Source organism: Entelurus aequoreus, linkage group LG04, assembly GCF_033978785.1.
Source record: "Entelurus aequoreus isolate RoL-2023_Sb linkage group LG04, RoL_Eaeq_v1.1, whole genome shotgun sequence".
Classification (NCBI taxonomy): Eukaryota; Metazoa; Chordata; class Actinopteri; order Syngnathiformes; family Syngnathidae; genus Entelurus; species Entelurus aequoreus.
Window position 1 is genome coordinate 74,107,484 of NC_084734.1, and position 17,769 is coordinate 74,125,252.

General features: G+C 39.7%; 1 protein-coding gene across 2 annotated transcripts in view; it reads right to left on the reverse strand.

Moving 5' to 3' along the window:
• Nucleotides 1-516: 516 nt before the first annotated feature.
• ctnna1 (catenin (cadherin-associated protein), alpha 1) overlaps nucleotides 517-17,769 on the reverse strand; it is a 96,317-nt gene continuing 79,064 nt past the window's right edge. For both annotated transcript variants that reach the window (XM_062045672.1, XM_062045670.1), the window contains 2 exons: nucleotides 2,709-2,843; nucleotides 517-1,891 (listed from right to left, as the gene is read on the reverse strand). In XM_062045672.1, coding sequence (XP_061901656.1) covers nucleotides 1,601-1,891; nucleotides 2,709-2,843 — 426 coding nt within the window. In that variant the 3' untranslated portion in view covers nucleotides 517-1,600. The remainder of the gene's footprint in view (nucleotides 1,892-2,708; nucleotides 2,844-17,769) is intronic.

The window sequence follows — 17,769 nt, forward strand, 5'->3', positions numbered from 1 at the left end:
TAATTTATAACCTGTTTTGTAAAGGTTTTATTATAATTTATGTACAAAATAAGATTAAGAATCGTCACCCCAAGAATCGGAATCAAATTGAATCATGAGTTGCCCAAAGATTCCCACCTCCAATATAATCTTCACAGCTGAACTTAATTTGAGGTAATCCCTAAATTGACATGATGTAATGGTTATCATTAGTATGTTTAAGCAGTAAAACTTAGCTTTGACTTGCAATCGCTCACAAGGAAAGTGGTGACCTATGGCCAGCCATCTAATAACATTTTTCCCCAGAGGACCTTTATTATACAATCTCAAATCACGTGGAAAGTGAGACAATATTATGCAATCGGCAAGAGAACGTTCTCTCTCTCTTTCCACGGCCTCTGCGTTACGCTCGGAGAGTAACAATCAGTGGTGTCTTGCAATCATGAAACACATTCTTTTGTGTGCTGCTGCAGCACCGCATCCTTGAGTGTACTAGGAAAGAGCACTTGGGGAGGATGGGTTTTATTCAATTGTTTATTTATTGAGATAGAAAGCAGGCACATGATCTCGGAACAGTGTGCGCTAACAGGCTAGCTATCAAGAGCAAAAAAAACAAAAAAAAAATCCACAGCAAAGTTGATTACTCATATCTTTTCCAAGCATAAAACACTGATGGGGGAAAAAAAACATGAGCGAATTGGTTGTGCAGCGAAGAAAATGTATTATGTACTTGTCGTCGGTACATAAATGCCCGTATGGGATTATTTTACTAGTGTCAAACGGGCACAGAACCAAACAGGAACATTTCCAAAGACACATCATTTTACTGTTATGTCTAATGACATGTTTAAAGCTTTAATGATGTAGGTGGTGGAGTAGTGTTTAAGCATAAGGACAAGGGGAGAAACCCATTTATTTATTTCCACACCTGCCTCCAAGGCTGAGAGGAGAAAAAAATAATGATCCCTCCATTTGGACCCAGTCTTCAGTTGTGGAGGTTGGTCTCATTGACAGTAAATAAACGGCACCCGGTTGGACTTCAACTATGCGGCGTTATAGTACACGTATCGTTTCTACGGCCAAAACAAAGTCCGAGTAGTAAAATACAGCATGTGTGGTATAGCCAGATGTGAGCGAATACAAATATATACTAACTTTGGTTTGTCACAGCTGGTCCAAAACATATTCATATCTCACTTAGCCATACGTGTTTCAAACATTGTTGCAATAAGGCAGTTTGCATAGTCTCTATTTGTAGTGCTGATGTTACTTGGTCATAGTCAGACATCACGGGGGAAAACAAAAACCTCAGCAGAGTATTACAAAGTAGGTTAAACAAAAATACAAAAACGATCACATGAATTCATACATATAAAACTAATTTTCTACCATTAACATGACAGAAAAAAGTGGAAAAAATAGAGGAAAAATTACTGTGCCTGATGCTTCTCTATTTTCCACAGAAGACGGCATCAAGCTAACCAGATCTGATGAACTTGAGATCGATCACTCACTCACTCGTGCACACACACCATCTATGAAAAGATCTTCAAAAATATGTTAAAAGCTCTTTTAGATAAAATGCAAAGCTTGATCTCTATATAAACAAAAAGAGGAGGATTTAAATGCTATCCATAGCTTTGAACTCGCTCAGAGCCTGCACAGGGTTGATGTGCTTCTTTTGAGAAGATCTCTTGACCCGGTTTGTTTGGCCATCATCCTGCTTCTCCCTCTTCACCAGGGGCTTCTTCTCAGGTGCCTTCATCCTCCACGAAATGGCGGGCATATTTAGAGCCTCCATTCCTTTGTTCTTGTGGTATTTGGTGGAGGCGACGTAGGACGCTTTCACGGTGGACACCACTGTGTTCATCAGATTCTTTGCCGCCTGAATGAGGGACATAGCGCTGTCCAACTGTTCACGTGAGAGAGGAAAAGAGCAGACAAAATGTTTAGCCTGTGAAAACAAAGGCGTCTTTGTTTGTGTCCAATAATCAACAACCTTTCCACGTTTTGACATATAAACATATGCAGGAATTCAAAAAAAGGTCAGTCTAATTCAACCTCAGCGGTTTAAAAGCCTGGAGACGCTGGTGACACTTATGCTAAGTGTTGAAAGCTTGGTCTTCTTAGCCCTGCGGAATAGGGGGGAGGAATTCATTATTTCATGCACCCAGAGCGTGCTATTACAATCAGGTTGACTGGCAAGTGGCTAATTACCGGTAATGCTTTAACGGGCCTGTAAACATGGCCCTGATTGGAAAAAGAAAGTGGGCATTTGGGCAATATTTCAATCATAAAAATACATTATTTTTGTTACCAGGCAATTAACAAATATCTACATTAGAACTTCTGTACGGAGAGAACTTCCCAAACGTATTATATCATCTGATCTCAAGCAAGCAGCGCTCCCTATCAACAGTTTTGTTTACAAGTGTGCCGTGGCATAACCAACTTTAGAAACTCTCTTTTTAGGATTTAAAACCTCTGCTGTTTTCGCATCTTCTCCCACTCCTTCCCAGGATTCAGTCTCGTTACCTTTGAGACTTCAACGCTGTCATCTTATTCCGTCCCCTTCAGGAGTTGTCAAAACATTTCACCAACAGTTAGGCTTATTTCATACGTCATTTACCACCCCTTTTTCAACTACTCTACTTCTTCTGCCTTGCTTTGAAGAGACTAAATTATAGATGCCTCCCCGGTGTCCGTGATTAAAATGATGGTGAACTTACCCCCGAGACAACCAGCTCTCCTCCCAGATTCTGAACTTCAGCCTTGACTTTGCTACAAATGTTGAGCTGGTGGCAATACAAGGCAATACGCTCCAGGTAGGCAAGCAGGTCCTGCTTACAGGTCGAGTCCGGGCACTGCAAGACACAAAGACCTCATGTTAAACGAATCCATTTGTATGTGGAACAATGGGCAGTCGCAATTTGTGCTTGTGTTTTTTGAACAGCTCGTGGCGGCGCAATGAATCAATTTTGTCACTTGAATTATTTGCTGGCACTTCTCAAGCTGGATATTTATGTTATTATTCTTCCGACACGGTGATCTCGCACTTTATCAAGATGACTTAGCGACAGCATGACAGAGGTAAGGTAGACACCCACATTAGGAAGGTGCTCAGAGGCAAAATGACAAACACCCGCAATGATCATTGTTTTTCTCAGCGGTTAGTCAAACCACATTGAAATGCAAATTACATCACAAGGCAAACAGTACCACAAATTAGAGAGGTGCAAATAATATAGTAGCAAGTGGATTTGAATACAAATAATTGTCACTACAGTTTCGTCTGTATTTATGTACCATTCTGATAAAATGAATAGTTGTATTTGTAATCATGTTTTTCCCACAGGAAAATGCAACTTATGTACAACATTGTAGTAATGTGGTAGAATAAATACTAGAGATGTTCGATAATATCGGCCGATAAAAGCTTTAAAATGTAATATCTGAAATCATCGGTATCGGTTTCAACCTCCCGATTTTCCCGGGAGGCTCCCGAATTTCAGTGCCCCTCCTGAAAATCTCCCAGGGCAACCATTCTCCCGATTTCCACCCGGACAACATTATTGGGGACGTGCCTTAAAGGCACTGCCTTTATCGTACTCTACAACCTGTCGTCACGTCCGCTTTTCCCCCATACAACCAGTCATATAATACAAACCCCGTTTCCATATGAGTTGGGAAATTGTGTTAGATGTAAATATAAACGGAATACAATGATTTGCAAATCATTTTCAACCCATATTCAGTTGAATATGCTACAAAGACAACATATTTGATGTTTAACTGATAAACTTTTTTTTTTTTCAAATAATCATTAACTTTAGAATATGATGCCAACAACACGTGGCAAAGAAGTTGGGAAAGGTGGCAATAAATACTGATAAAGTTGAGGAATGCTCATCAAACACTTATTTGGAACATGCCACAGGTGAACAGGTTAATTGGGAACAGGTGGGTGCCATGATTGGGTATAAAAGCAGCTTCCATGAAATGCTCAGTCATTCACAAACAAGGATGGGGTGAGGGTCACCACTTTGTCAACAAATGCGTGAGCAAATTGTTGAACAGTTTAAGAAAAAACTTTCTCAACCGGCTATTGCAAGGAATTTAGGGATTTCACCATCTACGGTCCGTAATATCATCAAAGGGTTCAGAGAATCTGGAGAAATCACTGCACGTAAGCAGCTAAGCCGTGACCTTCGATCCCTCAGGCTGTACTGCATCAACGAGCAACATCAGTGTGTAAAGGATATCACCACATGGGCTCAGGAACACTTCAGAAACCCACTGTCAGTAACTACAGTTGGTCGCTACATCTGTGAGTGCAAGTTAAAACTCTCCTATGCAAGGCGAAAACCGTTTATCAACAACACCCAGAAACACAGTCGGCTTCGTTGGGCCTGAGCTCATCTAAGATGGACTGATACAAAGTGGAAAAGTGTTCTGTGGTCTGACGAGTCCACATTTCAAATTGTTTTGGAAACTGTGGACATCGTGTCCTCCGGACCAAAGAGGAAAAGAACCATCCGGATTGTTATAGGCGCAAAGTTGAAAAGCCAGCATCTGTGATGGTATGGGGGTGTATTAGTGCCCAAGACATAAGTAACTTACACATCTGTGAAGGCGCCATTAATGCTGAAAGGTACATACAGGTTTTGGAGCAACATATGTTGCCATCCAAGCAACGTTACCATGGACCATACTTGCCAACACTCCCGTTTTTAGCGGGAGAATCCCGTTATTCAGCGCCTCTCCCGACAACCTCCCGGCAGAGATTTTCTCCCGACAAACTCCCGGTATTCAGCCGGAGCTGGAGGCCACGCCCCCTCCAGCTCAATGTGGACCTGAGACTGAGTGGGGACAGCCTATTCTCACGTCCGCTTTCCCACAATATAAATATGCTTGCAAGTTCCAAAACGAATGGAAACAAGAATTTCAGTTCATCCAGGACAGTTCGAAGGGGAAGGTGTATGTTGCCTGTAAATATGTAGAACAGACTTCTCCATTGAACACGGTGGCCGAAATGATTTCTCAGTCATGAACAGAGAAGTTAAACAGGACAATACTGCCAACTAATGGATAGATAATTCAAGTATTTCTTTTATGTAAATAAAATAAATATATATATATAGCTAGAATTCACTGAAAGTCAAGTATTTCATACATATGTATATATATATATATATATATATATATATATATATATATATATATATATATATATATATATATATATATATATATATATATATATATATATATATATATATATATATATATATATATATATATATATATATATATATATATATATATATATATACACATATATGAAATATATATGGAATACTCCAGTTGGTGAATTCTAGCGGTAAATAACCACGCCCCCCTACCCCCCACCTCCCGATATTGGAGGTCTCAAGGTTGGCAAGTATGCCATGGACGCCCCTGCTTATTTCAGCAAGACAATGCCAAGCCACGTGTTACATCAACGGGGCTTCATAGTAAAAGTGTGCGGGTACTAGACTGGCCTGCCTGTAGTCCAGACCTGTCTCCCATTGAAAATGTGTGGCGCATTATGAAGCCTAAAATACCACAACGGAGACCCCCGGACTGTTGAACAACTTAAGCTGTACATCAAGCAAGAATGGGAAAGAATTCCACCTGAGAAGCTTAAAAAATGTGTCTCCTCAGTTCCCAAACGTTTACTGAGTGTTGTTAAAAGGAAAGACCATGTAACACAGTGGTGAACATGCCCTTTCCCAACTACTTTGGCACGTGCTGCAGCCATTAAATTCTAAGTTAATTATTATTTGCAAAACAAAAATAAAGTTTATGAGTTTGAACATCAAATATCCTGTCTTTGTAGTGCATTCAATTGAATATGGGTTGAAAAGGATTTGCAAATCATTGTATTCCGTTTATAATTACATCTAACACAATTTCCCAACTCATAAGGAAACAGGGTTTGTATATGCAGCTTTTACACACACATAAGTGAATGAAATGCATACTTGATCAACAGCCAAACAGGTCACACTGAGGGTGGCCGTATCAACAACTTTAACACTGTTACAGATATGCGCCACACTGTGAACCCACACCAAACAAGAATGACAAACACATTTCGGGAGAACATTCGCACCGTAACACAACAAACACAACATAACAAATACCCAGGAGCCCTTGCAGCACTAACTCTTCCGGGACGCTACAATATACACCCCTGCTACCACCAAACCACGCCCCCTCAACCCCCCCATCTCCCTAATTCGAATTCTCAAGGTTGGCAAGTATGCTCTAGTATACTCTGGACTGAAGCTGTGTGCCTTCATTGTTTTTGTAGCTGTTGTTTTGAGGCATGTTTGAAAAAAATATATAATAATGCACTTTGTGAAAATCAAAGTATAGTATTACCCATAGTTGTAATGGGTATTAGGATTATCTCAGGGAGAGCATGTCCCAAATTCCAAGCTGCTGTTTTGAGGCATGTTAAAAAAAATAATGCCCTTTGTGACTTCAATTATAAATATGGCAGTGCCATGTTGGCATTTTTTTCCATAAATGGAGTTGAAGTTGTTCTCTTATTTTGGAAAACCTTGTTTTTGATTGATTGAAACTTGTATTAGTAGATTGCACAGTACAGTACATATTCCGTACAATTGACCACTGAATGGTAACACCCGAATAAGTTTTTCAACTTGTTTAAGTCGGTCGGGGTCCACGTTAATCAATTCATGGTAAAGTTACATTGTTTAATGCATCCAGCGGGGCATCACAACAAACTCTGTATATATCACAACTGTATACATCGGTAGATATCAGAATCGGTAATTAAGAGTTGGACAATATCGGAATATAGGATATCGGCAAAAAAGCCATTATCGGACATCTCTAATAAATACTAAATGTTCCCTTAATTATGGGGAGGTGTTACGTTTCACGAATTATGGAAGAAAGTAGTTTTACAGTTTATACAATATGCATTTAACAAAAGCCCTCCACATATCTTTCACTTAAATACTTCTTATACTCTTAAAACACATCATACACTCTAAAACACATTTTAATTTATTTAATATAAACGTCAATGGGTACTCATATCTCAATGTAGTCAATTATATTTTAAAATCTGAGACTGACACCGCAGTAGGGGAATCGCAAAGTGGTGAGGGAACAAGCTATATTAGATTACAGCCTCTATCACACACTTAACAGTAATCTCATTCATATATTTTCTGAACACTAAATGATTGTGTTTGTCCCACATTAACATATATTTTTCTAAAAACTCCACTTAATTGTCCCCCCCTCCAGCAGATTGTGCACTCTTCGTGTGAGCAGACAATGTTTCAGCATTTGTCTCTGTGCTATATATTTAAGCATAAAGTTGAGCTTTACAGACTCCATGTATTAATAGTAGTGATTTCCACTGCCACGTGGAAGTAATGGCAACTTGTATATAACTGGTTGTCTGTATTTTTGTTGTTGTTGTTCTTGAGGGAGGTAATGCGCCAATCTGTGGTAAGGCAAGTATTTATTTAAGTGGATGGTGGACCTAGTGGTCCAAGTGTCTATTAGGAGCAGAAGCAATTATTTGACAATTTACTGTTACTTAAATTGGAACTCCCCATTTTTTTTGGAATGTTGCCTATTATTCACAATCATTGTGAGAGACAAGACCATGCGTCCTTTTATTATTATGATTTTAAAGATAATAAAAGTCACCGTTGTAGCCTTCAAAGCCCTCTAAGACAACTTAAAAACAATCCAACGTTTTGTATACACACTGCAAGTCTATACATAATGTAGTAACTGACACGTTCATAACATTATGTAATATGTTCAATATTTACCGTATTTTGGTCATTTTAATCAATGCCGGAACTAATTCTTCAAGACAATGACACAGTAGCAAGCAAGCAAAACCATGGTTCCAGACAAACAGAATTCAAGTAATTAAGTGGCCAGCACAATACCCGGACCTTAACCCCATAGAAAATGTGTAAACTGACATGAAAAAAGCTGTTCATGAAGCAAAACCAAGAAATGCAGAGGAATTATGGCGCATAGTAATTGTCCTGGGCAGCAATACCTGTTGACCGGTGCCAGAAGTTGGTCAACTTCATGTACCACAGATGTTAAGCGGTTATCAGAAACCGTGGTTATGCAATAAATATTAGTTTATGATTCTCAGGAAAGTTGAATCTTCAAGCATATCTTAGTTTATACAGTACATTTTTGAGTTTGTGAAGAAAGACGTCAACACTGCTATTTTTTGGAACGTATTTCTTGACTTTCTGTAAAATATTAGCAAATTCAATTACTTCTACCAATTTTCTTGCTTTGAAACAGAATATGCAGTGTCCCCGATGTATTTGCATTCATTAAAATACGATTTATTTGAATAATTTTTAAGGTTTACTTGCCTTTTTAAACACAATGCTATTATTATGAATGTAACTGTATATATTTATATACAGTATACATATGTACATAAAAAACAATACAAATATGATATAGTAATATATAATACAATATGACGAGTAAAATGCTAAAAATATTACAGACCACCTCAAAAAACTGAATGGAATTGAACAGCCTTTTTGCTGAATACAATAATGTACATGAAAATAATAACAAATTTCACCACATCTAGTGTGTGTGTGACAATCATTGGTACTTTAATCTTTAATGTAGGATGTGTAATATTAACTATGAAAGATAAAACACTGAATATTAAGAACATATGAACGTACCTCTCAGATGACCGTCTCGAGATCAATCTTTTACAATAAAGCAAAATGCATCAAATATGGTGAAACGTGAAAGCAAAGGACACATATGCATATATTAATAATCCATATAATATAAATTTTCTGCAGAACAGAACTTTGTTGTAGAAATCTGCTACTGTGTCCCTCCCTGACAGTCGAGTCTCAGGCTGGCTGCTGTAAACAAACCCCACCCACTTTGCTCGTCTGCTTGGAGCTGATGGGACGTAGGTTACCGTAATAACCCATAAATCACTCAAAAGCACAGATTCCAACCATTGGAATACTCTCTATAAAATATACTGCACATCATATTGGCAGCTCAAGTTTCGATGGTAAAGGTTTAAAAAATTATTTGGAGATGTCCGGTGGGCCGGGTTGAATTAAAGTGCCAGAAGAGTGGAAAAACAAGGTGACTTTATATGCTTAATTGTGTACGGTGTGCAAATGCTTGACCTTAAGTGTATATTCTCATGTCCTGCATTATTCAGGGCTTTATAGATGCCCTGTGACTAGGATTTAAAAGGAGTCTTTTATTACTATCTACTACTGATTAATAGAAATATGGGCCAAGTGGAGAGGAAGGATATGTAATAGTTGGCATTCCATTAAGTATAAAAGAAGATGAGGGGAAGGAGAGCTGGAGGGGATGATCATCGTACAGATGAGGACTAATACATAGAGGGTAGGGTGAGTAAAATGGGAACAAGAAAAAGGTTAAAAAGAGGAGAAGAACCCAAAAAAAACCCAAGTACTTTGAGAAAGGATAAGGATGAAGAGTAAGCCAGAGGGTAAACAGTATGGAGGAGTAAATAAGAGGGGGATAGCCAACTGGGGAGAAGAGAAACAGGAGGATTCAACTGCAGCTAGCACGAATACTGTGTGTGTATAAAGTTGTATGTGTGCGTGTGTAAAGATGCTCACATACACACTCGCGAAGACCTGCAATGAGGCTGAATGCAGCAGCCATGCTAATGAGGGCTTGAGGAAGAATTCAGACGGCTGAGAGCAGAGCGCTGTGAAAGCATCACTTGTGCTCGTGCTCAGCTGCTGACTTCACTCTGCAAGGCTTCTAGGACTGTGACAAGTGCATACATAAGTTGCGTAGAGAAGCGACAAGATCCTCTAAGATTGTTTTGATAATGCAAATACAGCCCTAATGTGATTACCTGTGCACTCTTCACAGGGCGTAGATAGTGGTCTCGTTACAACTATTTTATTGTGCTACATGCCTAGTACATGAATTTGCTTGATATAATTTCAATTACCATAAGAAACCTCTATTTGATCCTCATAGTAATGAATACAGAATAGACCAAAAATAATATTCCTAACAACTGGTATAGGTAACAATGGCTAATATCCTCCTGAAAACTAGAGTCCCCTGCAGTACACATTTGTTGTAGTCTATTTATTCTACCAAAACATATTTCAGAAAAATAGCCCTGTTGTGTATGTCCACAAATGCTCAGTTCTCAGAATGCTTGTTCTCAGGAGGATATAAGCCAATGTTAGTTATACCAGAGGGATGGAGGTATATTTTTCAAACGCAAAAAGATGAAAGCTATGTGGTCCACTTGATTGCTTAGCATCTACTGAAGGATGACAGAACAGGAAGCTGCACAGTAGAGACTGAAACTGAAATATATGTGTAAACCATTAAGCAAAAGATTGTTTGTCAATAGTTAAGGTAGTGCTGCCTACGGTGTATTTTAGAACTAGCAATAGTACTCTAGACCAAGCTTTCAAGGACTGTGCAAATAAAAACAAATACAACTGCATTTTTCTTGTTGTACAATAAAATGAGAGAGAGAACATGCGGTAAGATGAGAGCAGGATGTTAAACAAACGGATTCACAGTGACATACATTGGCTAATGTCCATGATGTAAATGATGATCAGGAAGGTCAGGTTCAATCATTAGAAATGCTAGGCAGTTACACTGAATTCTATTATACGGCGCAGGGAGAGGCAGAGACGCTGACCTTTCAGGATGCTTCACACAGACGAAATGCCAATTTCCAATATTTACTGACAGCAGCATTTTAATGAGTCACTGCCAACAAACTGTTGTCGAGTTCAACTTCGAACACTAAAGGGTGCTTCCTTGATCAGCTTAAAGTCAAATCAACGTAGAGCAAATGCAAACGAAGACTACGGCTTTCTCCCACCTCGAAAGACAGGCACCTGGGGACAGGCTGATTGGCAACACTAAATTGCTCCTAGTGTGGGAATGTGAGTGAGAATGGCTGTATATCTCTGTTGGCCCTGCGATGAGGTGGTGACTTGTCCCCCCGCTATCCCAAAAGGGACAAGCGGTAGAAAATGGAAGGATGGACTTTAGCCTAACCCAAATTTAATGTCTATTCTATGAAGATGTACCTACTTATGTGCAGAAAGCACTGCTTGCTTCCTCAGTTTTCCACATTAAAAAAGGACTGCAAGAAAAAAACAATTACATTGAACGCATTAGTAGTAATAATGTATCACACTAACAAACAATGGAGGATAACGGGACATTTAATTATTGGCAACGATTAGGAGAATGAGGACGGACAACTAAAAAATGACTGGTTTTGATGATGAAAAAATGTCAATGGCGAGTAAAGACAGCAGAGTGAATACCCTTCAGTCGAAAAAGGGAATAAGCATTAGGAAAAAAAATTCTGTTAGCAACAGAGTAACTCCGGGTTAGTAGCTAGTCTTATATTGCTCCCTAAGACATGTAAAACATTTGCAGATAGTCAACTGTGATATACATAAACAAAACAAGCTGCAGGGTGTATTTGATTTAGGGCTGGGCGATATATCGATATACTTGATATATCGCAGGTTTGTCTCTGTGCGATATAGAAAATGACTATATTGTGATATTCGAGTATACGTTCTCACGCAGTTGCTTTTAGCTGCAGGCATTACACTACAGACTTTTCCCACTCTTTCTAGTCTCTCCTTCTCACAGAGACTTAATAAACAAGCGCACCTTCTTACATACGTCGCATACGCGCTCGCGGAGCAGAGATGTAGCAGCATGGGTAACGTTAGCTGTGGTGCGAGTGGTAATACGAGAGAAAGAAGGTGCGAATCTGGTAACAAATGAAGGAAGAATTAATTCCCAAGAAAAACAACAAGGGATCCATCGTCTGGCGGTGGTTTGGCTTCAAGTGGGAATATGTCGAACAGACAACCGTAATTTGTCAAGTGTGGGGCAAAAGCGATGCTACAAAAAGTAGCATTACTGCTAATATGTAGCATCATTTGAAAAGTCACCTGCTAGAGAAAGAAGAGTGCTTACTCCGCATGTCAACATCTCTGTTCGGTGCCACACCAACAAAATGCAGAGGCAACCATTTCCACATCAAAACTGTATGAAAAAAATAGTCCACAACAGAAGGAGATAACGTCCGCCGGAGCCTACCAAAAAGCGAAGGACATACACTATTTGATTTCCTATTATGCAGCTCATTTTTATTTGACAGTTATTGAAATATCTTGTGTGACATCATGCACAAAAGTGCACTTTATTTGTTTTAAACTATCTTAGTGGCGTTCTGTACAAAAAGTGCACTTTAATTTAGTGTTTTGATTTGTCATCTTAGTGACATCATGCACAAAAGTGCACTAATAGCTTGTTTTAAAATGTCTCTGAAAATCTTGCACTTTCTGTTTTGAAATGACATGAATGTTTGTGCCACTGCTTAATAACTGTTTAATAAATACAGTTTTGGTCAATTGACTTAGTTGTGATTTCCCTCTCTGCATGAAAGTTTAAAATGAGCATATATTAATGCAGTATGAACAAGAATGTTTTAATGTAGACACATAGAATAATCATACTGCTGTGATTATATGCATCAAGTGTTCATTCAAGGCTAAGGCAAAATATTGCGATATATAGCGTGTATCGTGACATGGCCTAAAAATATCAAGATATTAAAAAAAGGCCATATCGCTCAGCCCCGATTAAACCTCAATGACGCCACAGGGTTGGCAAGGAGGATAGAAACAATGATATGCCTAACTAAAAAAACAAATGACATCTTAATATCAGTCAAACTTAATTTCAACAGAATGATGATCACCAGATCTTGTATCCACAGGGCATCTACTAAAAGGCTGCTACATAATGACAGAAGGTCAATTCAATCACGTTGGCACTTGGGAAAACTAATGTTGACATTGAATATGACAAGATGTAGGTATGACAGAAGAAGACGCAAGACAAAATGACTAACAGGGCTACATAAGGTCTAATCAAACAACCAATGTGTTATTTTTAACATTTATGCTGCTACTTTCAGGCATACATTTCACTAAACAGCAGCAAGTAGCAACTATTGGGGATGGCGTGGCTCGGGTGATAGAGCAGCCGTGCCAGCAACTTGAGGGTTCCTGGTTTGATCCCCAGCTTCTGCCATCCTAGTCACGTCCGTTGTGTCCTTGAGCAAGACACTTCACCCTTGCTCCTGATGGGTCGTGGTTAGGACCAATGTTCCCTCTAATTTTTCATGTGTGCGAGCAAACGCAAAAACTCCCTGAGCATTCAGTGGAGCCCATGTGAGCAACACCAGACGTGCACACTGTGGCTACATCAGCAGCACACCTGTCCCAAACCTGACTAAATAACAAGTTCAATCTCCATCCATCCATCCATCCATTTTCTACCGCTTGTCCCTTTCGGGGTCGCGGGGGGTGCTGGAGCCTATCTCAGCTGCATTCGGGCGGAAGGCGGGGTACACCCTGGACAAGTCCCCACCTCATCGCAGGGCCAAAACAGATAGATAAGACAACATTCTCTTATTATAATCAAATGACAGCAGTCATTTCCATGAGATGATTTTCTAATATAAGTGTTTAGGCCCACTTACAATGACAATAACAAAAAATATTGTTTTTCATGAACTGTGTACTTGTATTGTTTGTCTGGGTGGAGGTCCTGCTTTGGAAATAATTTGTACCCCTTTCAGACATTGCATTTAGTTTCCATTAAAACATTCACATGTTGCACAATGAGATGTAAGCAGGGGATCATGTGTACATTCCTGCAACTTCCTGTTTGTAAAAAATAGATTTTTATTAGTATTTATTTTAATATACTAACAGCATTTCATGATTGATATTTATAAATTAAGATCCCTAATAAATGACACTAGAATAAGCACACATTTGATTGGTAAATCATAGTGTAACAACCTGGAATGACACTTTATGTGTGGTGTTGGAGTTGTCCGACTTTTTGTGTGGCTGTAAACGCATCACTGGCTAATAAGTGCCATATGTGCATTTGTTGGCGCAAGTGAGAAAGGACAAGCGGCTGCTGTTGATATAACAAAGTTGCTTGTGGTCTGGTTTGTACTGCAGAAAATGACCAGTTTTGCTAGATACAATTTTTTTTACTAATGTTTTGGTGATGTGTTTGTGGCCGACAATAAAGAGTTTTGCTCAGTAAAATGATGGATGGAAGACAGACGTTACAATATTTGAACAATGATGACGAAAACAGTTTTCTTTGTCGTGTCCGTGTGTCGAAAATTGTTATGCGCTTATTTTTTTATTTGATTTTGTGCGTGGCATAGATTTGCCATGCGCAGAGGACGCTTGATAAGTGCGCAATTGCACAGGCGCGCACCTTAGAGGGAACGTTGGTTAGGACCTTGCATGGCAGCTCCCCCCATCAGTGTGTGTGTGAATGTGTGTGAGAATGGGTGAATGTCGTAATGGTGTCAAAGCGCTTTGAGTACCTTGAAGGTAGAAAAGTGCTATACCAGTATAACCCATTTACCATTAGGTACAATTTATTTTGGGCCCAACAGTTGTGATTTTTTCTACATGTAATACACGTCCTTGCGGTCCACATCACATGTAATCGTGGTTCTTTGGACAACATTTTGCATAGATTATGTTTTACATCTCTTTAAATGGCTTTCTGACCATCTCTTCAGAATGTGCAGTTTTGTGGGCAGTCTTATTTACATGCCTCCACTTCGACTGCGTCTTCTCCAAGTCAGCCATGTTGTAGTTTTAGCGCTTCCATATGGAGTCAAATATAAGTTCGAACTATATGCTCCTTTGTATTAGAAATGGCAAAAGTGGAGGATGCATGTGTATTTACGAGCCAGTCTAGCCCACAACAAGAGGATCGAGAAAAATAAGAAACGTATTGACATCATAGGACTACAATGGCAGACTTGCGCAAAGCTTTTACGGTAAAACTTTACTGTATATGGAGATATGCGCTGACGTCACCAATGGGGAAACATTACAAATGAGGCAAATTCCAAACGCCTCGTTTGGAGAAAGTATGAAAGTTTCCCTCATCGGGTGGCGGGGCCCTCCCTTAGAGATAGGGTGAGGAGCTCAGTCATTCCGGAAGAGTTTAAAGTAAAGCTGCTGCTCTTTCACATCGAAAGGACCCAGATGAGTTGGTTGATCGGGCATCTGGTCATGATGCCCCCGGACGACTCCCTGGGGAGTTGTTTAGGGCACGTCCGACCGGTAGGGGGACACGGGGTAGACTATGTCTAGCTGGCCTGGGAACACATCGGGATCCCCCGGGAGGAGCTGGATGAAGTGGCTGGGGAGAGGGAAGTCTGTGCTTCTCTGCTTAGGTTGCTGCCCCTGCAACCTGACCTCGGATAAGCGGATGGATGGATGGAATGAGACTGCCAACAAAAGGTTTCCGGACGGCGTTGTCGTCATCATCAAGGCTAACAAAGGGCTAGATGGCCAAGGACAAAATGAGTGAGTGGCTGAGAAGTTTGTCAAGAGACCAAATGGCTTTTTTCACAAATCTCCGTCCCTATTGATCAACGACTCCATGCGCTCGCATCCCACCGATACTGTCACAACTCAAGTGAAGCAAACTAATTCGGAGCTTGCCATCATTCCAGGTGGATTAACCAAAAAACTCCAACCGCTGGATATTGGTGTCAACAAGTCGTTCAAAGGTCAATTACGAGCTACGTGGGAAGATTGAATGACAGACGGCGAACACAAATTCACCAAGACAGGGAGGCAACACCACTATCTACCAATAGATTGTGGATGCCTGGTCTAATGTATCGGTCTCAAATGTCGTCCGAGCCTGCACGAAGGCCGGAATCATCACTGAACAGCTAAGAGCAACAGGACTGACTCGGATGATGACGACAGGAATGCTGGATGTCGAAATCGCCCAGCTGTTAAACCCAGACAGTAAAAATTAAGATTTTGATGGATTTGTTGAAGAGGAATGAATTGAAAAAGTGAGTTATTGTTCTGTATTTTATGTCACAACCAAATATGTTTAGAGCAGTGGTTCTTAACCTGGGTTTGATCGAACCCTAGGGGTTCGGTGAGTCGGCTTCAGGGGTTCGGCGGAGCCTCCACCACTGAGGTAAAGACACATCCGACTTATCGTGTAAATAAAAACTTCTCCCTATCAGCGTATTATGGACCCAACAATGTTCCCCCTAATTTTCCATATGATTTGCAGGTTGTTTGATTGATCGATTTAAACTTTTACTAGCAGATTGCAAAAGAAGAGAATACATTATATGAAACAGTACAGTTTACACAGTATACAGTACATATTCTGTACAATTGACCACTAAATGATAACACCCGAATACGTTTTTCAACTTGTTTAAGTCGGGGTCCACGTTAATCAATTCATGGTAATGTGTGTAAGGTGTGTAATTTGTTGTGAGTTCATGCACTGTTGGTTTTGTTCTTTGAACAAGGTGATGTTCATGCACGGTTCATTTTGTGCACCAGTAAAAAAACATGACTTTTTCTTGAATTTAAAAAAAATATATTTATTTTTTTTCACTAAAGAAGGGTTCGGTGAATGCGCATATGAAACTTGTGGGGTTCGGTACCTCCAACAAGGTTAAGAACCTCTGGTTTAGAGTTATTGTAAATGAGTAAAATAAAGTTTGTGTGCTTTATATTATATGAAAATCTATAAAATTGATGCGTTCGTCGACTGTGCGTGCGCCTTATAATCCGGTGCGTCTTTGAGTCCGAAAAATACGGTATATCAGCACGGGTGTGCGCCTTTCAAAACAATCAATTGTACATTGACAGACTTCCTCAACATGTAAGGTGAGCTGCTCTTAGCTGGAATGAACTTCAATTGGCTAAAAAGATTACCTTTGAACTGCAGAGCTGAGAATTTATGGGCTCATTGGGTGATTTTGCTTTTTCAGTGAAGTAGGTAATTTACAACTGTCTGCTGTTAAGAGTCTAGTGCCGGAGCCAGGATTAGACTCTGTCCAGCAACATAGCCCATGGATCACTACAAATCTCCACTGATTTAATGCAAATTGGAAAAGTACACTATGCATGTCAGTATACATCATTAGGATAAAGCTTGCTAGCGTGCAAACAAACAAACATTATTTCATGTGTTTAAGCTTATATGTTTACATGCATGTGTTTGAGCAGCAAGCAGGCACGAGGCAAATATTTATAGGTTACATAGCGACAAATATATTTGCGTTATAAATCTCAATTACATGGGATTATTTGTTTACCAGCCGGCTTGGATATATTTCTGAGATGCCCTGCATAGGGTCATAAATACTTAATAAACTGCATTGCAGACCCTTGTACAACACTGACCTATATAGTACAGCTCATATATAGTACATCTCAGTTATTCACTTATTTAATTAGTATTTAATGTTTCTCACAAACACTCATCTTGACCATATTCACCTACACGCCTCCAATCAAGGCGTGCACATGGAGAAAACTTGTGAAGGAGGATGAGGGGTGAGATGCTGTGCTATCAATCTGGGACCATCTGCTGATGTTTTATATGTGGAGTAAAATCTCATAGGCCCTCTATGCCAGAAGCACACAGCACAAATGATTAATATGCCTAGGTTAATGAGCAGTCCCAGCATTGCCTTTGCTCTGCTGTCAGTATGTATGAATCGTGGTGGTGATTCACTTAACTATTGCTACTGGAGTATGCAGACAGCAAAACACGCCATGCCTTTTGCTATTAGCAGGCCTAGGG